General features: G+C 41.5%; 1 protein-coding gene across 2 annotated transcripts in view; it reads right to left on the reverse strand.

The window, feature by feature from the left end:
• NSMCE2 (NSE2 (MMS21) homolog, SMC5-SMC6 complex SUMO ligase) overlaps nt 1-22,968 on the reverse strand; it is a gene marked incomplete at both ends in the record, with an annotated part of 200,154 nt that overhangs the window by 161,624 nt on the left and 15,562 nt on the right. For both annotated transcript variants that reach the window (XM_084230413.1, XM_084230412.1), the window contains one exon: nt 726-832. In XM_084230413.1, coding sequence (XP_084086539.1) covers nt 726-832 — 107 coding nt within the window. The remainder of the gene's footprint in view (nt 1-725; nt 833-22,968) is intronic.

The following is a 22,968-nucleotide window of genomic DNA, read 5'->3' on the forward strand; positions in this document are numbered from 1 at the left end:
CGGAAGTACAAGACATGCTATTACACAGGTATATGAAATGGGCTCAAAGGGGAGTTTCCACTGCTTGGAGGACAAAGGACTTCTCAGAAACATGACTGCAATCTCAGAGCACACGTCTTACTCAACACAGTCGTGCTGAAAAGGATGTTGCTATGTTCCCACCTTGGCTGCCTGACGCGTGGTTCCTGTGACAGCTGGAGTCAACAAAGATAAGTTTGGCTTCTGGAAAAACCTAAATGCCAACCTTTATTTTTAAACTTGCTCTAAAACGCTGCCCTATTATCTGATTCCAGTGAATTCTGCAAAAGATGCATGTTAGTTAAACTGGAGCGTGAGTAAGGAAACCTAGTCTACAGAGTGTACTTAAGCAAATATAATAACAAAAACAAGTTCTATGCAATTTTTAGCATTTTATGAAAGTCTCACATTGGAAAGGAGGCTTAAACTAACATCTTCAATATAAAAAATGCAAGAAAACCTAAAATAGATGTAATATCCTAATTAAAACTTAGGTGGCCTAGTTGGGAAAATATTTAAGAATATTTAAGATTCCTTCTGTGAACTTCCTGATTAAGAAGACATGAATAGCTGCTATAGTAAGGATAAGGAAATATTAAAAGTTAGAGGAGAATTCTGATTTTGCGTTTCTATTTCTGAGTCAGTGAGTTGTAAACAAATATAACCAGCTGAATAGTGTAAACTTACTTGAGTTACCGCAAACTTACATGATTTATCGCAGACTGAACAGCCTTTACATAATGGTTTAGTTCCCGATCCATCATAGCAAATTCAATCATTGCCTTGTCCATACTGTATTCACTACTCACTTCAGCTAAAAGAAAAAGAAAGTAATTATTACTTTCTACTTAGAATGTCATATCTGGAAAGAGCTATACCAATAGAATCGGTATTAGTCAGTGGTCTACACGATTTCCTAACGGCATCATACACATTTTTGAAAACTTCTTCAAACATATGCCAGTTTCATTCAAAGTTCTAAACTGGGCAACTATTTGTATGATCTTCAATCAATCACCACACTCCTGTCAGCCTCAGTTCCCTCATCCATTAAACCAGTTCTCTCATTTTTATCTGCACACCGGGCCTCAGAGGATTATTAAAGACCAAGTAAGATTTCACCCTCTCGTAGGTTCGGTTATGCGGACCAGGCCTCCTACTGAAAATAACTAAGAAGAACTGGATAACTTGGGGGGGAAAAAAAAAGGAAACCTTCTTGAGAACAAATGAGTCACTGGACAGTGAGAAACAACAACCAGGGTAAACTCTAGGAAAAACTGAAAAGAGAATCGGCAACAAAATCACCTGGAAGCCCCTCCTCACTACAAATATACCCTGGCAGTAACCCACCCGCTTCCTCCAGAGCGGGGGAGGTTGATCTTAGCCACTGAGCAGAACTGAGATCCCTCAGGGAGAAAAAACAGACTGAAAGACTGGCCACAAGTCAGCCCCCCTGGGTCTCCAGTCTGGGTCCCTCTCACCTCAGTGGTCCCAAGAACATAGGTTCTGAGGTGGTCTCACACTGACGATACCCAAAGTCCTCCCTCGCTCCCCTCTGCAGAAGACACTTCCTCTAAAGTCTGAAATAATCCCTACAAGTAATTGTTAAGGCCTAAAATAACACCTACAAGTAATGGTTAAGCAGATTACTAAAGAGGGAGGTGGGAGGGGGGGAGCGACAAAAATAAAAACAACCAAAAAGCTTTACAGACCTTAAGAAAACAAGTCACCAAGAGTGAGAATCAGCAGATGATCCAGGAGGGTTTCGTATCTGTCAGTCAGAATATGAAGCAACTATGCTAATTATGTTAAAAAAAAATTAAAATACCCCCAGGGTATTCGATTTATAAAAAGTGACTAGCTGACTGGAGAAACAAGCTAATGTTCTTAAAAGTGCTTTTACAATGTTTTCTTCAAGCTCTAAAAATTTAACACATGAGGAAAAGATAAAGAACACAGGATGATGGAACCTTTAACGTTAAAAAAACCAAAACTGTCTGGAATATCTCAATATCACTTTTTTCTTGTTGAGGAAAGGAACGAGAACAGTATTGAAAGACAAAATTTGTATTTACCCCCCAAAAATTAAATACCTTTTAAACAAAATGGTACGTGACAAAGATCTAAAAGAATCATCCAATTAATAAAATCATTAGACAGTCAATCACAGCTCCATGTTCTAGAACCGTCTTGATATCAACAAAGGCGACATGCTGCTGAGCTGCTGCTGTGCCGGCGTGTATCTGTTGCTACACTGACAGCTACTGTTTGTTAAAATTCTATTAATTTCTTGATGTTCAGGAAGAGAATCTTAATTATTTTTTTTGTTGACCAGATAAGCCTGCCTTTTATTCGTCTCTTCTTTTATTCCCATCCCCTTCTCATATGTCCCCTTGTCCCTTTCTCCTTTCTCATCTCCCTCTTATCCTCAGAAGCCTCACATTTATTAACATTGCTAGTTTTTGCAAGTGTTTCAATTTGTCAAGTCATCCATTATGTAAATTCCAGTATCTGTCTCTGTCATTGCGACTTGCTTTACTAGTTCCCCTGAGCTCCCTCCATTTTGCCATAAATGCTTGCATTTCACCTTTCCTTGAACTGTCTTTTACTGTTCAGGAAAAAATGTTAAACAATTTGTATCCTAAAATGATTGCTTGCCATTTATATATATTGCCTGCCATTTTTCTATCATTTTAGCAAAATGGTTATATTTTAGTAAAAAATGGTTAGGAGTTTTGGAGCAAACCTGTAATTTAATTTGTTTTCCACTAAAATAAATTAAAAAATAGACCCCGGGCTTCACATAAGCCTTATTATCTAGCTACAAGGGAAAAAAATCATGATTGGTTTTTCATTTTTATTTTTTTCTGGTGGAAACAGTTCATTTTATGGATACTAGATTATGATACTGAAACTGTTCAAAGAAGTGGATAAAGACTAAGAGCAAAAACTAAGTGAAGACTAAAAGTATACTCTTTTCCCAAAAATCCAACAGTTAGAGACATCCTCAAACTCACAGAAACCCACTCAAGGATCTATGAGGCAAAAACTTGGAGTGCAAGAAATGAAGTTTTTGTTAAGGTTTCAATCAATGAGAAGTGCTATTATGTCGGCAATCTCCTTCTGGGATTAAATGAGTTAATTTTGGAAAGTACAGAGAAATGTGTCTTTGACACTATCAACGTTACTGAAGAGTTTAACAAAATAAAATAATTAGGATGACATTCTCATGATCAAGAGCTCATGAATGCAGGGAAGACTTGAACCAGGCAGTCATTTCAAATACCCTTGTATTTGCAGGGAGAGCTTCCCTGCAAAGAAGAAGATGCAAGATGGCTGGATCAGAAATTGATGGTGCGAAGCCTGAGGGGGACTCTGGAGGTCCAGGGAGGCTGACAGGCAGCCTCAGCCAAGGGTCCAGGGCCCTCTGATGTGGGAACAAGCTGAAGAATTAAGTGATGAATAGCACGGCCTGAGGCAAGCAAGGGAAAACACCAGAAGAGATTCCCAAGCTAGTCCTGAAAAGAACTGAGGCTCCACCACACCTGGGATGCGATGCCGACACAGATAAACTCGGGCTATAGTCAGTGTCGCTGCAGCAAAGGGCTGGAGAGACCAGAGACTGAGACAAGAACGTGAGAGACGCCCATGTTAGCACCTGGAAGGCTGGGGCAGGGGTGGGGGGGGGTGTAGGGACACTCAGATTCAAGCAGCTACTTTAAGACTATTTTTGTGATTGTTTTTGTTTGTTTTTCTTGCTCACATATCCCTATTGCCATAACTACCCCTTTTTAAAAGAGAGGTTTGTGTTCAGAAATACCAGGATTGGAAGGTACAGCCTGTCATGTTCCACTAAAGATTTAAGGTGTGGAAAGAAGAGGGTACAGAGGTCAATACATCCCTGAAGGGGGGAGAGCAAACACAGACAGTTGTCTGTAGACCACAAAGTGGGTGGGGAGGGGCAGGATTTAGTTTGGTCTGGATCTCTAGGAGGGGGTTTTCAGGGAAGAGTAAGAGAATTCAGATAGTGGGACCATATACTGTGGACTGAAGGAGCAGGGAGCCTCTTGGGGTCCAACAAAGAATCACAGTGACTCTCCTTCAATATTCTTAAACGAATATTATTTCATAAATCTGAAAATCAGACTTTCAACAAACTGCAAACTGGCCTACCACAGGTATTCAAATGATTTAAATGGAAAGAAGACAAGTGAGAAACACATTTGCCTATTATATTTTTATCATCCCTTCTCCATATGAAAAAGGATGGCACTGGCAAATGGGGTGGGGTGAGGGGGATGCAGATAAAAGATGTTAAAATTCACACAATCACAAATCCAGAGAGGAAAGTGCTATGTACCACATCTCTGCAAGCCTGGAAGGAGACTGATGCAGATGATAAAGCATGAAAAATAAAGGCAATGATTAAAAAATATATATACCATATATATTATTTATATAATATATATAATAATAACAACAGCGGCAGCTAACAATGCAAACTTTCTGAAGTGCCAAGTCAGTACTGAGCACACCTGATTGACACTACACCCCATAGCAACATTAAGAGATAAAGGAGTTTTGTCTCCACTTCATATTTGAGAAAACTGAAGCCATAACTAGTTAAAGTAAATTGTTCAAGATCACAAAAGGAGCAAGTGAGTGGCAGAGCCAGGCTTCCCACGCAGGCTTTCTAACTGGTTTGTACACTTGCCCACCTGTGCAAAAAGGTGCTTCAACTCCTCCAATGAATATCCAGGGAACAGTGGGCAGAGCAAGTCAAAGTCCCTGAATTTCATCTCAGCCCGCTTCTGGTATGTTCTAAGCAGGACACTGGTCAATGCTACTCAAAGACTATCAGGCCTATTCTTGAAAAAACTTTGCCAAACTCCTTAAGTAAACTAATAACAAAAAAGGACTCAGTCCCTGGTCCTTTAAGAAATTACTAAGTGTTAACATTTGTGAAGAGAGTGACCATTCACAGTAGAAAGGGCAAAAATCGGAGGGGCCATAGAAGCAGCCAGGTCACCCACTGAATGCCAAGCGAACAACGAAGATAACACTACCTACTGAGGGATCAAACCTGTACTAGGTAAGGGTACTGGCAGCAACTGAGATGAAAACAGTAGCTAGGAACTCACAACTAGGCAAGCAAACAAAAGCCAGCAGCAGGGAATGGTCAAGGGTCCTGTAAGGCTTCGTGGGGCAGAGATATTGGAGGCCAACGTCAAAACCATTTCCATTACCCACACCTTGGACTGCCCTTCTCCAGCCGAGCAGGGCCTGGGGAGGCTAGGAATATCAATGAATATTATATTACATTTCTTTGATGTGCCCTTCGATGAACATTTATTTATTATGGAAACTCTTGCTTGTGTCAATCAAATGAACCTAAAAGCAGGACTTGAACAATCATTTATAAGCCAATAAATCCATGGGGAAGTGTCACGGAGTGAACTCAGTGACCCGCGAGACCTGCGGAACATATCTGGCATGCTCATTGAGAAGCTCTTGCAAGAAGTTAGTACAACAACTAGCTGAAAGTTGTCCCCCCATCCCCTGCTCCAGCAAATCAGTCCCCAGGGCACAGATAATCCCTGACTTACATTATGAAAGGCTAACTGTTTCTGTAAGGCTTCCAGTACCAGAGCTGTCCTCGTACATCTCTGCCTGTCTGTACCGGTGAGCCTGGTCATAAGCACTGCAAAACTGCTAACAGCATCTCAGGAACCTTCAAAGTGTTTATTTGGACCAGGAAGGGCCATAGAAATACTCATCCTTTACAGATGGCTTCTGTTTTGTTTTGTTTTTCTGTTTCCTGTTCAGTGGCAAAACCTACAAAAATGAAAATCACTGAAGGAGGGTTTCTTTTCAAACTAAAGGGCACTGATACTTATATAATATAAAAAGGGTCTAAGTGGATGCCGTTGACCTACATGATATTCCTAAAGTCAGGAAAGCCTCTAATTAAGCAATCTAAGCGGCCACGCTCTCCATTAGCTACTGCTACTTGATGTCGAAACACTAGTTGCAGTATTATTACTATGCTCTCTTTCTGAAATTTTAAATTGGCATTAAAGCTACATGATCAGTAGAACACAAAGAAGTGGTGACTTAGTATGGTCATCCAATTCCACTCAAAGCAAAATGCATGAGACTTTCGATGAGAAGAAAGAATATGACGAGGCAGGAGCAAGTCTGAAGTCAAACAGTGATGATCAGCGCCCGCTGTCTTGACCATGAAAGACGGAATGAGAAGACTGACGCGGGAGAAGAAGAGAGGAGACGAACCAGTTATTTTTACAGATGTGGATCCTGTAAGACAAATTCCAGTCCTCTCTGTGTGTGCCTAAAAGATGAGGTAGCAAATCTGTCGCAGTATGGCAACTGCCACTACATAGTGTGGCACGGATGCAGGAGAGTTCATCCGGGGTGAGTCCCCACATTGCTTAGGCCTAACCATACCTTATTTGCTGGACATAATGCCATTTTCTTGATTATGGTTCCCCCAATCTAAGCTGTCCGGGTCAACAAACCAGTCAAGCTTTCATTCCAGTGACAGTTCAGCACAAGTGGAGGGTACATGAGAAAGGCCCTTAGTATTCCACACGAGGTTCCTCCCTGTGGCTGCAGTGGAAGGCATGCATTAGAAAGAAATTCTGCCCTCTAGCCGGCACTGAGATTTGGGGAGTGCAGCTGAAACAGGTGTGTGTGAGGTGGTGGTGGGGGGAAGGAGAGGGTGGGAAACAGTACCCACAGCCAACTAAGTTCCCCCCTCATCCCCAGGTCCTGAGTAGAACTGTCTTTCATCAAACATACATGAAAATGAAGACTTTTCTTTCTCTCTCCCCCAGCAAGTCTACACACATCTCTCTGCAATCTCTAAACACTCCCACATCTTTTTGCTTTGCTCAGCTGTTCCCTATGACCTCAGCCACAAGGTCCTGAATCCTCCCTAATCTCCTGAGTAGGACCAAATGCTTCATGTCTTATGGGTCCATAAAACTCCTTTACTTTTATAACCAGGACAATGTGTCCATATGTAGGGAGCCACACCCTCAAGACAAACTTCACCTGCTTATCCCCTCTAACTTTCTGTCCCTGGTTACATAGCACTGCTTTGACCCACAGCCAAGCCGTTTCCTGAAATTTTGTCCTAAACCAATAAAAATTGCAGAATCAGGTGTTTTTTGTTCTACAAGTCATGTGCATGCATGTCTGAATAGGAACAATACCAATTATAGGAGTTGATTAAATTCAACTCTGTGCATTTTACTAGTAATATACCAGAACAAGACAACGCAGTCATTTAGTGTTCTTACAGGGCTGCTGGCTCCAACTGAATGTGAATCATACACCCAAAAGGATCTGATAAATATTTAATGCCATAAAGTACATATGTCCATTTGGCAAGGAGGAAGGAATGAAAGAAAACAGGGAACCACCTGATTGTATTTTAAATTTCCTAGAACAGATGGGACATGCAGGAGGGAGATTTTACTTTCTGGAACAAGAAAGGAAGTATTTCCTCATCTTTCTGAATTAAATCTTCATTCTTCTATACTTTGTAAACAAGCAATTTCTTTTTTGGATAAACTCGAGTAAGTGATAGTATAAATCATACCAACTTTTCCTCACAGTGCACACACCCAAAAAAACCCTTTCTCTTCAAAAATATAGCTCCAACTATCTGAGCAGCATATATCCATAGCACACCTACCTCTCTGAGTGGGAGTGTGTGTGTGTGTGTGTGTGTGTGTGTGTGTATGTTTTTCCTGGCAGCTTAGTATTAAGCAACCATTATATATTCATCAGGAGTTGAATTTAATGACTTACTCACTGCTTGAGCAATATTTAATAGAAACTTGGTTACTTCTCACTACACTGTATTTAGTCATAATAATTCCTCCACACAGACATTAGTGCGGTAAAATTAAACTGAATCCACATTATATAACCGCCTCCCACCAGGAATAATAATGAAGTGTGTAACAGGATATGACACAAACTAGTAAGCAACTGGCTTTCATAAATACAGTGACTATGGGGAGATTTTTCATGAAATCCTGACCTTTATAATCACTTTTCCCACCTAAAAGATTTTCTTAGAAGAATACTGTAGGGTGAGGTAAAAGGTATCAGGCCTTTCTGCCCTCCCACCATTAGGATAGATGACGGAACCCTGAGGTCCTGAATGCATGCCTGATGGCGGGCGCCTGGAGTAGGGTGTGGGCATAGGTAGATGGGATTTGACTGGGCTTTTAAGGGCGGCGTCACGGGGACGCCAGCAGAAGCCAAAAGAGAAGCCGAAAGAGAAGCCGAGAAAGAAGCGGAGAAGCAGCAGAAGCCGAGAGAGAAGCAGAGAACGCAGGAGAGCCCAGATAGAGTGAAGACGTGCTGGGGGCCGGGAGGCCTGCCAGCCTCCTGGCCCCCCAGCACCCTTGCCTGCTACACATGTACCGGGTAAATCCCAATAAAAACCTGCAAAAGCCACTGAGGGCTCCAGGACTCTTTTCTCCTTTACCGGGTCTGCATGGGATCTTAGAAAACCTGCTCAGTGTCCTATTCCTGTCCTTACAAATACAAAAGAGAGAAGTTGTACTTCTCTTGACTCAAAAGTCAGCATTGGAGTCAGAGTGCATTCAAATCTAGGCTAGCGGTTTGCTAGTGGTCTTTGGCAAATGACTTTTCAGAGTCTCAGTTCCTTCTTCAGTATAATGGGTACAATAACAGTACAATAACTCATAAACCTGCTATGAGGACTCATTGAGTAATGTAGGTAAAATGATCAGCACAGGGCCTGGTCTACAATAAGCACTAACAAAATACTTGTTTTTATAATCACTACAGAATAGGAAACACCACTCTGCAAAATATAATTAGTCTAAATGCTGAACGCTGCCCTTAGAACCAGTGTCAAGTGATCATCATCTCCTTAAACTCTCTCAGCTGTTTTCACTAACTTGCGACCAAAGCACTATGATGAACTCACAAAACTGCAAGATTCAATGAGGTGCTTTATAAAGCCACCCACCCCACCCCACCCCCACTGCCCTATGCAAATGCCCAAACTCACTTACCTAGCAAAAATTTATTGAGTGCCAGGTAGAGGGGCAAAATACTTTGAAGCAAGAAGGAAGGCTAACACTGCCCAAGGAGGTACGAAAGGTTTAACAAGTGAGGGGGCAAATGTGAGCTGTGTCTTGAAAGCCAGATGTTCACTAGACAGGGAAGAGGCTGAACAAGTACCCTCAATTCTGCTTCCCAGAAGCTGATTTAGAGTTCAAGTGCTCAAACAAAAACACTGGGAATGAACAGAGGAGAAAGAGCTTTATCTTCACTGAGCCCTGACTATATATAGCAGGCACTTTGGACATACTACTCATCCTATCCTCTGTTACAACAACGTGAATCAGGCATTATTAAACATAATTTCAAGATAAGGAAACTGATGCTCAAAGAGACTGAATCATTTGCCCTGGGTCACCCAGTTAATAAACGATAGAGTTGGAAACTGACCTCAGGTGTCACTTAAAGTTAGCATGGAAGGTACATGCTATAGTATCTGAACCATTACAAATAAGCAAAACACTTCATGCCAAAGATATGGAATGATAAATAATTGGTTCTCAAGCTAAAGGGATTCTCCTAAACATTACTTTCTTTTAAGGGAAAAACAAAGTGACTTACTGATTGGCCTGAAAAGTTCTAGCCCAGAGTAACGGAGCCCATCTTTCATTATACAGATAAACATTTCCCTTGAACAAGTAGTTAACGTTCTATAAACTACTGTGGCAAACATCACTTGAAATACTGCTTGAAATAAATTCTCTGAAGAATTAAATTTGTAAAATCATAGAGTTTCTACTAGTCATCAAAGCACTCGGTACCCAAGGTTTTGGGCAAATGTCACTTAAATGCAAATCTACAGACCTCTTTGGCTTCTTATTATAAGGTCCATCTATCTTTTATTTGATATACATCCTTTTTCTCCTGCCTTCTTGCCCATTTCTTCCTATGAGTCCCTGGTAGACTAGAAAGAAATAGTGAATTCAAGGCAGCAAACAATATTTACAGCAGCATTTCCCAGCCAACATAATTTTGGTGACTGCCATTTCTCTCTGGTCTCCAGGGACTAGGCTGTGTTCAAGTCCTAGCTGCAGTGTGGGGGCTGAGACCCAGAAGGCATAAGGAACAAAGCCAGGCTTTGACTTCTGGTTCAAGATCAAAGCCCTGGCATGAATGAATCTGGGGCAACAAAGACAAAAGGAAGTGAGGCTTAAACCTCAGGTGATTGTGGAGAAAATTAAATAAGAAGATAAATAAAGCATCCAAAACATTTAAACACAGTAGACTTTTAATAAACACAGGCTATTTTACTGTTAGCTATGTGTACTTTGCAATATTCCTTAGTATAAATCTTCCACTTCATTTCAGTTAGTATCAACTGAATACTGAACCACTGAGTCATCTCATGTAAATAAAGCTTATGATAAAAGAAATTAATTAAGCAGATGGTTGAAGAATTCAAACAGTACAATAATGTTGTATCTCTAACCCCTAAACTCCTTCCCCAGAGGTTTGGGAAGACATTCCCAATTCTCGTGAAGTAGTCCATGCTTAGGCATCCTGTTTTTAAAAGAACTGCAGGGCCTCCCTGGTGGCACAGCAGGTTAAGCACAGCGCTGTGGGGCTGTCCGCAGCCTCTGCAGCACGGGTTCAATTCCGGCCGGCCAGGGAGATTCCCACATGGCGCGGCAGACCTCTCCTGTCTTGCCCACTGCTCCCCTCAGCAGTGTATTTCATCAGTCTGCCTGTTCTGCTCCCCGCTCTGTCTCTGGTGAATCCTCTTGCCCACCCCCCCCCACCGTGCCTCCGCCCTGTATCCCAGCTCTTGTATAAAAATAAATCTTTAAAAAAAAAAAAAAAAGAACTGCAGAAAATAAAGTACTGAGAAGGTAGCAGAAATAGATTGGCGAAACCTAAGGAAAAACTACTCTCAGGAAGCCTCACACTGGAAATCATAGCAATAGTTCTTGTGCCTCTTCTTCAGTCAAGATAATGAATAGAAAGAACAGAAGGTGGCTGCTTCACTTTAACATCAAAATACCCAGCCTAAGGGCAAAATACAACTGAGAAAACCATGTGAACATATCAAAAACAAGGCTTAAGTGATGAGGGAATCATCCTTAGCGAAGCTAACAAGAGCAGACAGTGTTAGCGGGAATTTCCATCCACTCCTTGCATGCACCAAGCAAAGGCTGTGCCGGGGCAGCGCCAGGTGCCCCAGAGCAGGCAGTGAATGACAAGAGTACCTGTGTTTACCATGTGAACAGTGTCACTTCTCTCACAACAGTTGACAGATGTCCACACCATACAAAACTACTAGCACTCCCTCTTAGGTCTCTCTGGTCTTTCCCTGTCTGGATGGGAGAGACTGCCCCCTACTGGAGCTCTCATCGGGAGAGTCCTTCCCAAGGGAGCCGATTCAGCACCTCCCCAGCACAGTCCAGGCCATGACGACAGTACATTTGAATTGCTCTTTCACACACATTAAGTTATTTACACCTCGGGCCTCCTCAGTGGCGCAGCGGTTGAGCGCTGGGTTGCGAAGCTGCCCGCAGCCTCTGCGGCGCCGGTTCGATCCCCAGCTGCTCCCCAGCCACCAGGGGAGGGTCCCACATGGCACGCAGACCTCTCCTGCCACCCGCTGCTCCCCTCAGCAGTGTACTTTGGTCCTTCTGCCTGCTCTACTCCCCGCTCTGGCTCTGGTGAATTCTCTCACCCTCCCGCGCTTCTGACTGTACCCAGTGCATGTATAAACAAAAACAAAACAAACAAACAAATAAATAAATAAAACATGCCTCTATTAAAAAAAAAAAAGTTATTTACACCTCCTCACTTCCATCTGGAGTGATTTTATTCTGTGTTTTATATGGTTGAGGACACTGAGGCTCAGAGAGGTTAAGTGATGCCACTGAAGTCACGCCTCAAGATCACAAGTAGGATCTGCAGGCTGATCCTCAGCTCCAGAGCCAATGAAGAGCTTACCTGCCTGACCCCCCAGAGTTGACTCTTCCACATCACAGTCCTTCAAAGAGCTGCAGGACTCTTGAAGGTGGCTATTAAAATCTCCTACCCTGTGAGTCTTTGCTTCTTCAGGATAAATAATGATCATCAAGTTCCTTCAAGTTCCTGCCTTCATTTAAGTATGCTTCATTTACCAGTGTTGCTTTTTAAAGGTGGACTCCAGGTTCACCGAATACAACTATGATAAGACTGTTATTCCATGTGTACCATCGATCATGGGTTGACCTTGTCAATAAATAAACTCAACAGTGGCTAGTATAAAACCAGACTTCTCCCTTCTTCTACTAGGAATTTTTCAACCTATGACTTAAAACTCAATATTGTAGGATTTCATGTTTCTGAAATCTGGCATTCCAATTCAGAAGGTGGAGGCCTGTCTGAATTTCAATGTTACCTAATTATCAAGTAGTCTACCTTATATTTTATGATCCATAAATTTGACTCTTGCTTCTCTTAGTTTTTATTCAAGAAGACAAGTATTAGCTAACATTTATTGAGTGCTTACTATGTGTCAGGAACCATGCTAAGCAATGTACACACATCATTTCATTCGCTTCTTGCAGAAACTCTGCAATGATCACACTTTGATTCTCCATTTGGTAGAAAAACAAACAAGCAGACAAAACTAGGCTCAGAGAAGTTCCGTATCTTGAGCCAAGGTCATCCGGCTAAAAAGCTGAATAGGGAAGAGTAAAAAGCAGGGCCTATTAAATGTCACAGTCCATATTCTTCGCTAACCCAATAATTGCCACCCCCTTGGGCATCATCCATTTTCATGTCCAATATGACTTAACTATAGGCCTTCCTATGATCTAGGCATGTTGATTAGAAAGCACCAAAACTGTACCAGGGCAGTCACTCTGGTTTAAAGAAAGAGGGAGGGTGGCGGGGGGAAGAGGAACTAGGGTGATCAAGACATAAATAGCAAGTAAGTGCATAAATGAGAGGGCTACTCAAAACAAGGCTACTTTTTTGCTTGCATCTTAGACCAGCATATCGCTATGCTCATTTTAAACAAATGTATCAGGAAAAATATTACAAATGGGGTCCGCCTACTTGAAAATAGAAAGTTCATGAAGGAACACTTTAATTATACAGGAATTTAAGTCCTCAAGAATTATAAAAATAAATTCAAGGAGCTCTGATAAAAAGTTTATCAGATTGTAAAACCTATGATGAACAGGGACTGTCACCTCTGTTATTTATGTCTCAAATGTTGGTCCAAAAGAGAAGTATTTTGTTCTGGGAAACATTTCTTAAAGGAAAGAGTCGTAGGACTATAATCACAAAAGGAGGGAATAATGTACTTTATATTCCTATCTGTTGTAGGGTAATTTCTATGCTAATTATTTTTGAGAAGCAAAATATATTTGATTCCATGAAAACAAGGCCAAATCAATCTGCTGAAACTTAAATCACCAACAATTCCGGAAAATAAGTCTATCATAATTTACCACAAGCATTATAGTAACTGTCCCATCTGATACAGCATATTTCCTTGTATTTGAACCTCCACATATAACAAGTTCCTGAAAAACTGTCTCACAGATTGTAATAATGGTAATTCTTATTTTTCCTCATTACTGATTTTATCATATCTTAACTTTTATTTTCACTTCATAAGACTTACGCCAGCGGTGACCTGGCCCAATTGCTGTCTTACCTTCTTTACCAATCTTAATCCATAAACACTAAATCTCCTAGAAATGTCTCAGATTTCCTTGCTAGGTGAAATAAACTATTTCTGAAATGGGAGTTATTACCCACGAATGTATCTGTTGCTGGATGACAATTATAAGAAACTACAAAGTGAGAACTAAAGAACCAGGTATGTTCCATGAGTCTCCCTGGTTCCAGGCAAGCCCGAGAGCCTGACGTAACCTCAGACTCCTCCCTCTTAGTTCTTCACATGTGACTACTGGCCCCCTCCTCCCTCCCCACTATAGCTGCAGTACTTCACATCTTTTCCTTCTACCTATTATTGATTTGCTTCCTTGGTGATTTCCTTTTCCAGCGCTTTTCCCTCTAAACCCTCTTCCATGTTATTACCAAATCTTCTGTTATTTTCTGTTGTATTAAAAAAAACTTTATAACTTAATATCTCATACTTGCACCATATACATATGGATGGATCACAGACTTCAACACAAAACCTCAAATTATAAAACTTCCATAAATAAACTGTAAAGAAAATCTTGGGGAACTGGGGTTAAGCCAAGATTTCTTAGGTACAACACCAAAAGCATATTCACAGAAAAATGACAGACTCGGTGTCATAAAAATTCCAGACTTCTGCTCTTCAAAATGACCTGTTACGAGCATAGACTAAGAGACAATACCCACAAATCCTAACTCTGACGAAGGACTAGATTCAGAATATCTAAAAAGCTCTCAAAACTCAATAATAGGGCCTCCCCGGTGGCGCAGCGGTTGAGCGCTGGGTTGCGAAGTTGCCCGCAGCCTCTGCAGCGCCGGTTCGTTCCCCGGCTACTCTCCGGCCACCGGAGGAGGGTCCCACATGGCGCGCAGACCTCTCCTGCCGCCCGCTGCTCCCCTCAGCAGTGTCCTTCGGTCCTTCTGCCTGCTCTGCTCCCCGCTCTGGCTCTGGTGAATTCTCTCACCCTCCCGCGCTTCTGACTGTACCCAGTGCATGTATAAAACAAAACAAACAAACAAACAAATAAATAAATAAAATAAAACATGCCTCTATTAAAAAAAAAATTAAAAAAAAAAACTCAATAATAAAAAAAACACAAATAACCCAAAACAAAATGGGAGCAAGATCTGGATGTACACTTCACCAAAAAAATAAGCACAGGAAAAGGAATTCAACCTTATAATTGAGCAGTAGGGAAAAGCAGATTAAAACACTAACCTGTCATGCCTACCAGAGCGGCTACACTTGGGGAGACCGCTCACCCCAAGTACTGGTGAGGAGGAGGCAGACTGACTGGCAATTTCCCTTAATATACTTCATAGGGCAGGTTCCTAATTTTCAAAACAGCACATTTGACCAAATGCTGTAAGCCACATTGAATATAAACCTAATCCTAATGATACAGAAGCGACTTCATAATATTATAATGTGCATCATTATTATCAGCATCACAGAACAGGTTATCTAACATTATCGGTGTCGTCGTTATGATTTTGCTAGTAAAGCCTGGAAACATGAGTCAAGAGAAATGGTTTATGGAACAGATATCAAAGAAACCAGCTTCTCATCTATAATTACCTCACCAGAGTAGGGCTGCCTTTTACTGTAATTTGTTTGCCCTAATCCAGTGGTTCTCAAAAGTGTGATAGCCAGAGGTCAGCAGCATCAGCATGACCTGGGAACTTGCTAGAAATGCAAAGCTCTCAGGCCCTTCGCCAGATGACTAAGTCGGAAAGTGAGGTGGGGACCAGCCATCTGGATTTTAACAATTCTTCCAGGTGATTCTGAAGCCTGGCACCATTCTAAAGTAAGTTTTAAAGTGAGAATTATAAATTGTATTTTCTCTGCAATTCATTCTGAATTCACAGAACTTTAAGACAAAAAGGAGCTGTTACTTTAAATCTATGTTTTCAACAAAACTGGAACTCAACCAGCTGTTTTCCTATTTTTATATTCCTGTATAGCTTTAGGCCTTCTATTAAGCTAGAAAACCAAAACTGAATGTAAGGTCCATAAATAACACATTCTACAAAACCTTTGTTCAAAACAAACGTTTCTACGTAAATCTCCTAGTCATTTACTCACATCTATTTTTGCCACTGCACCCAACATTCCTTCCAGATTTACTAGGTTTGCTTCTAATTTCATCTACAAATTGTCATCCTGCCGGGAACGTCTGCGCAACTTTTAATTTAGGTCCATTTATATCAGATGGATTTTTAAAAGAATTCCAGTTTAATTTTTTTTAATTGTTTCATAAAGATACGTAAGAGGCAGAATGAAAGCGGAAATGGCATTGGACTAAATTAGGACAACGGGGGCTGTTGATAATCTGCTCAGAGGCTGAGCTAATACTTCATCTTTCTGGGGCTCAGTTCCCTGATTTTAAGAGGGAGCTGGAGTAGATACCTTTCCGGGATCAGGTCAGGTCGAAGAGTCTATAAATCTGTGATCTTATTTTTATGCTCTATGATACTTTATTTTCATGGCCAAAATTATTTTTTAAAGATCTATTTTTAACCATTTTAAAACTGTTTTAAGATACATGCCTCTTCTTAGGATTGAAGGTCACCATAATACTGCTTCTCAGAAAGCAAAACAGCAATATATGACCATGAGCAAACTTTTAATTGCGGACCTCCCTAGTGGTGCAAGGGTTAAGCACAGCACGATGAAGCAATCTGCAGCTTCCGCAGCATGAGTTTGATCCCACATGGCGCAGCAGACCTCTCTTGTCTCACCCACTGCTCCCCTCAGCAGTGTATTTCAGTAGATCCCCCTGTTCTGCTCCCCACTCTGTCTCTGGTGAATCTTCTCACCACACCCCGCACCTCTGGCCTGTACCCTAGCTCTTGTATGAATAAATAAATAAATCTTTTTTTTAAAAAAAAAACTTTTAGTTGCTAAAAAGCACCAAAATGGCCTTGTGATTGTAAGTCTCATATTTTTTTTTTTTTTTTAGATTGGCTGATTTCTCCCTGAAACTAGGGATGAGTGTTATGAGCCTCCCAAAGCAAGGATTTCATAAAGTTATTAGCAGCGGAGCAGACCAGCTGGCTTTGAATTCTGGATCTATCACTTAAGAACTTTCTGTAGGGCCTCCCCTGGTGGCGCAGCAGCTGAGCTCTGGGCTGTAGAGGCTGCCCGCAGTTCGTTCCCCTGCGGCCGGGCAAGGGTCCCACAAAAAAAGAAAAAAAAAAAACTTTCTGTAATCTAAACCTTCACTTTATCAACATCTGTTAAGATAACGGCAGTATCTTCTTAATAGAAATTAAATGAGCACTCAGCACATGAGTCCTGCACAAAATAAACACTCAATATGCATTAGATGGATTTATTACTATTACTTGCCAAGTTGGCTCTCTAATCGGACAGTATCAGAACTGATCTGCAATTCAATTTATTAAATACCTACTGTGTGCAAGGCATTGCTTACCTATCATTGCAAGGGTATGGATTTCAACTTCAGGATGTATCAGAATCACATGCTTACTTAAAATGCAAATGCCTGGGCTCTGCTTTCAGAAGCTCCAAATCTGCAATTTTATAAAAACATCCCAGTTGTTTCTATGGCAGACTGTGGAGGAACGCAGTTTGAGAAACATCATCTGTAAGGATTTCAAAGAGATGGAACCTCTCGCTTCCAGTATACACATCTCTAAGCATCTTTGTCCACTGCTGAACTCACTGCAGTGTCCAGAGTTACCGCTGTTGGCTCTGTACCAAGTACACCTAATGTGGCTCTTTTGTGTAGATTCCACTTTAAGCTCCAATTACCTTTGTTCTGTTGCAATGATGTAACTCAACTCCTTATCTTATATTTGAGATCTGCCTAATCCCCTAAACCTTAACACCTCCAAACCCATGACAACAGAAACTCCTGATATATGGGCTATTTCTGACCTCTGAACACAGAAGATTCGTGAACCCTGATGGCTGACCTATAAACCTGACCATAACCTCATTGACATTCCTGGTCTAATACTTCCAACACTGCCACCAGCAAACATCCCAGGAGGTCTTCAGTATAGTATATATTTTCGAACAGACTGCAATATATGAAAACCCCTATAAATTTAACCTATAAAACTCTAATGTACGCCAAACAACCAAGCAGCCATCAGAATAGGGAGTCCTGGGGTAGAAAGTAGAGTACGACAATGGAATTTAACTATTTCAAGTGTTTGATAAAATCTAACTGAAGGAAGTAGGGGCGGGGAAAAGCTGGCCTAAGTAACCCTGGGCCAATGTTTTGACTGAAAACTATAATCCTGAAGACAAAAACAAAACAAAACTGTACCTAACACTGTAAACTATCTGAGGAAGTTGTTTGTGCTGGAGATGAAGGCAGTATGGGCACAAACAATGCCCATACAGTTGGCCACATGCAACATGGGTTCAAACCCCATGCCTGATGCCAATTTCACCTGTAACTATTTAGCAAATTACCCCAATAAGCTCAAGCTCTGGAAATGAGGAAAAGCAAGCAAATACAGTGATGGGGAGATTCTCGGGAGCATCACTGGGCAGGGGCTAGCATAGCATGTGACAAATACTACCTCCCCCTAATAAATGAGAGGTATGAAAACCCGTCCTGATTCTTCATTCTCGTTTATTTTCCAGATCTAGAGTTAAAATGTATTCTTGATTTAAAAAAAAAAAAAATTGTGAACTTAGTGTCCTGTTAAACTCTAACAGATAAAATCACATTTTGGCAAATCAATTTCCCCGTGCTTCTTTTGAGAAATCCATTCCCTTGCTACTTCAATTGGCACCAACGAAAACATAAATATAAACCAAGTTGTGTATGTTCACACCGTGGTCATTTGTTCCACTTGTGCTGTAACTATATTAAATGTTAGAGACAGATTATGAAGGATTTTGGATATATTTTGAGAAGATCCCCCCATACACCCCTCATGACCAAGAATGGTAAAGAAGCAAAAACGGTGTCACTGGCATGAAGATGCAAATGTTTGTGAAATACATGGAATGAAAAGTAAATGATTAGAAGCTCCGTGAACCAGAAAATAAAAAAGAAACTATCCATAGTTGAACATCTGAAGCACCTGCTAGACAAGCATAGCCATCTCTGACATCAACTGGGGCTAAGTGAAGGCTTCTGGGTATTATGGGGATTTGATACATGAATCTAGTTGGGCTCCATGTAGGAACTACTTGTATTTTGCTTCCCAATTATTAAGTACCTAAATGGAGGCACACAGTGTACCTTGGGAATTACAAAATTAGAAACAAGTTGCAAATAGACACTACCCATTTCAATATTGTTAAGTACCAGCCAAGATCCCAATGTCCTCATAAACTTAGTGTTGAGAGAACAAAGGTACCGTACAAGGTCGCTCATTCAAGCTGGATCAATTTCAAAACTACCTAGGAATTCTGGAAGGCTCCATTTCAAGAGAATAGCGAGCACTAACAAAAATTGTATCTTCTGGGGGAACCCATTACATAAGCTTTCTTTGTTAACTGGTTTAAATGCCTATTTTAGTCTGTCCCACAGGAGTGCTGATGTTTTTTGCTTGAAATTAAATCCCATACTAATTTTTCTAAAACTAGAACACATTTCTGCTCCTTCAACCCTATCCTAAGTGGCACGGCTTTTCCTATTAAGAAGATAACGTGCATCCCTCCCCTCCCTGTACACACAATACACAGGGCCTCACTTGACACACATTCACAGTGTTGTTTTCCATGCCAACAGCCAGAGACACCTGAAATGGTTTTCCCACTCCTTCTCTTTACAACCAGAAGAAGCTCTTACAGCCTGCCCAGTCACGACGAGAAGTCCTGTTCCACAAAGTGCGTGAGCCATTCCAAACTAGGAGCAGCCATGGAAAACAGGCATGGCCCATGTTTTATGTTAGAAGAAAAGGCAGCTCATGTGAACTGGTTCTCAGTCACACAGCTCAGCAGATAAAGGAAGCTGAAGTTTAACTCATGGCTCTTTACACAGTACTAATTCTGAGCCACGAGATCCAAAGGACCCACCTCTCTCACCTCAAAAGGCCCAAAAAAGATACTATCAAAACTAAGTTCTGGGACTCCCTGGTGGCGCAAGGCGTTAAGACACAACCTATGAAGTCGTCCGCAGCCATTGCAGCAGGAGTTCGATCCCAGGCCAGGCAGCTACCCACATGGTGCAGCTGCTCCCCTCAGCAGTGTATTTCAGTCAGTCTGCCTGTTCTGTTCCCCACTCTGTCTCTGGTGAATCCTCTCACCACCCCCGGCACCTCTGGTCTGTACCCCAGTTCTTGTATGCATAAATAATAAATAAATTAAAAAAACTAAGTTCCTTATTGGTCAAAAAATAAATGACCAATAAAATGTGAGTGCTATGGACCACGCAGAGTGGAAGGCATTTTACACACATTATTTATTTCTCACATCAACCCCAAATAAGGTGGAAATAGAGGTATGTTGGCACACAGCTTAAAACTTATTAGTCATTAGTCACCATTTTACAACATTACCCCGTTTTACAGATGAGAAAACCAGAATGTAAAGTCACCATGTCATTAACTAGTGGAGTTAAGTCCTAAACTATCCTGCCCAGCCAACCAGAGGATTAAGCTGCCCTATTCGGCAAAAAGGGAAAGAAGAAAGCAACTGAGCAGCCACCAGGGCCTTGCTACCTTATGGGATGCGCTATAGCTTCCTGACGTAAATGCTGATGCTCTACCATGTGGTGAGCAAAATCTCAGAGAGGCCCACGCGGGAGTGGATCTTTAATCAGAACTACTTGCCCTTCCCTGCCTCCGCCGGCTGCTGGGAAACAATTCTTTCTGGGCCGCACACATCTCTGCACGTCTTGGAAAAGCACTACCTGACTCAGTTTGTGTAATGAACAAAGCTTTGAGGACAGCGATAATGTCTCCCTCCAGAGCAGAAGGCAGCACAGTAAAGATCACACCTTCCTCCAAGTCCAAAGTAAGGCAGGTCGACTGCCCCCAGTAAACAGCTGGGTCCCCAAGCTTGAGGTTCCCTAGCAGTGACACAAACCACCACAGTATCGCCCTGGGCTCTTCCAGATCACCCCCATAAGGACTAGGTGTGGGGGGCAACAGGTAACCTACAGGAACATGACACTCACATGGCCTGGTGTGCAGCAAGAACAGCCTTTGTCTCTGACCCACACATCATCTGCCTTCTGGTAGCTTCTATGAAACGTGTTAGCTTTATCCATGTAACATGTAACCTTCAAGCAGGGCTAAACCTCAGGCTCTTCCCAGCTCTTCTTATCCCTTACTTGCTTTTGACTGCCTCAGACACACCCTCTCCCACTCTCCAGGGAACACCTACTCTGCTTTTTACCATCAGCACCTGTATGAAGTGGCTTCTAAAAGTCCTCAGCTAGAATGGACTGCTAACTCCATCATGCTCCCTGGATTCCTGCAAATACAGTAGCTTTCTATGTCAGCACTTTTAAAGCTTAATTCTGTGGGCTTATTTGGGTGCTCTGCCAGCTCATCAACTTGTTATAGGCTGTCGGTTCAGTATGTATCTTTGAATATATGTTGTGTGATAATAGGTGAAACTGCTTAAAGCATTTGTCCTTACAGTGAGCATAATGTTGTCTCCTCAACAGAGGGTGCTTTAAGGACACTTCAGGAGGAAGGGCATTTTCCAACACACACTGCACTTCATGATGAAAGACTGGGTGCTTCTGCCCTGAGATCAGGAACAAAATAAGAGTGTCCCTTCCTTCCACTTCAATTTAACATTGCAGTGCAGGTTCTAGCCAGGCAAGAAGAATAAATAAAAGGCAACCATATCAGAAAGGAAGAAATAAAATTATCACTTCACATATGACATGATCGTTTATAAAGAAAAATGCTAAGAAATCCACTAACACATGTGTGCTTACTAAATACATCTAAGTACATATATTTATATTTATCAAATGAAAGGAATAAAAGAGGTAATGAAATTCAGAGGGATTGATTAACTTCGAATTTTAAGGTGATACACACTGAACTGCTGAAATAAATTTCATTACAGCAAAACCGTATCCCATGTGAAGGAATCCTGTATGCACAAACTGTTTGCAAAACAGGACCAACCTCTTCAAACACCAGATCCAGGGGTGGGAATGTAAACTGGATAAACAATTCAATGCAAAGAAGTGCCTTATTGTTTTGAAGGATGAATGCACAGTCATCACAGAGGAACCAAACAAGAGACTGGTTTGGGCTGAAGAATGTCTGCAGAAAGGAAGATGATGTTTAGGCTTAGATTTGAAAGATGAGTAAGTGCCCCCTGAGCAACTGACAGGAAGACAGCATTCTAGGGAAAGGAAGTCATGTGAAGAAAAACAAGGAGAACTGACAAAGCATATACTGACAGAAAGAACCAGTTTCTATGACTAGATATAAATATGACATATATAAAGTGCAAGGGTGTAGCTGGTGATCTCATGGAATTCTTGTAAACTATGCTCAGCAGTTTAAAATGGTCACAGAAATTAATAGTTACCATTTTTCAGAGAGTCAATGCCAGATGCTTTGGTCATGGCCAGAGATATGATCAAGCAAGAAGGATCTATGAAGGCAATTCACATAATCAAGATTTATAAATACTGTCAAAGTTCCCACAGCCACTATGAAGGCAATTCACATAATCAAGATTTATAAATACTGTCAAAGTTCCCACAGCCACCCCATCCCCACTTCTGGGCCCCTTCAAGCCCAGGAAGGGAACCTTATAAGTCAATAATGGGAATTAGCTTAGAATGGACACTCAAAGTTGTTTTAATGAGGGACATTCATGTTCAGGTACAAAGGTTAAATAAAAGAGCTATCTCAACAATGAATACTAGTGCAGGCCAATACAGGGTAAATAAGAGGACGTGTGTGCACTTACTGCCATTGAAAAGGGAAAAGTCACACAAGGACAATCGGTTGAAATGGTACAAGGAATAAATAATTAAATTTTTTATTTCCTAAGCCAGAAAGAAAAAGAAAAATACCGGATGGTCTCACTTACAGGAGGAATGTAGAGGATCCAAATAAAGGATCGTCGGCGGGGGTGGGGGGTGTGTAACTATAATAAAGTAAAAATAAAAATCAACAGACAATTATAAAGCAGAGACATTCTGCAGGGAGGGGGGAAAAGGGAGTAGGATCAAATCAAGGGTGGGAAGAGCACAAGGGGCCACGGTGATAGATCACGGGTGAATGGATGGT

This window comes from Talpa europaea (assembly GCF_964194135.1).
Source record: "Talpa europaea genome assembly, chromosome: 3".
NCBI lineage: Eukaryota > Metazoa > Chordata > Mammalia > Eulipotyphla > Talpidae > Talpa > Talpa europaea.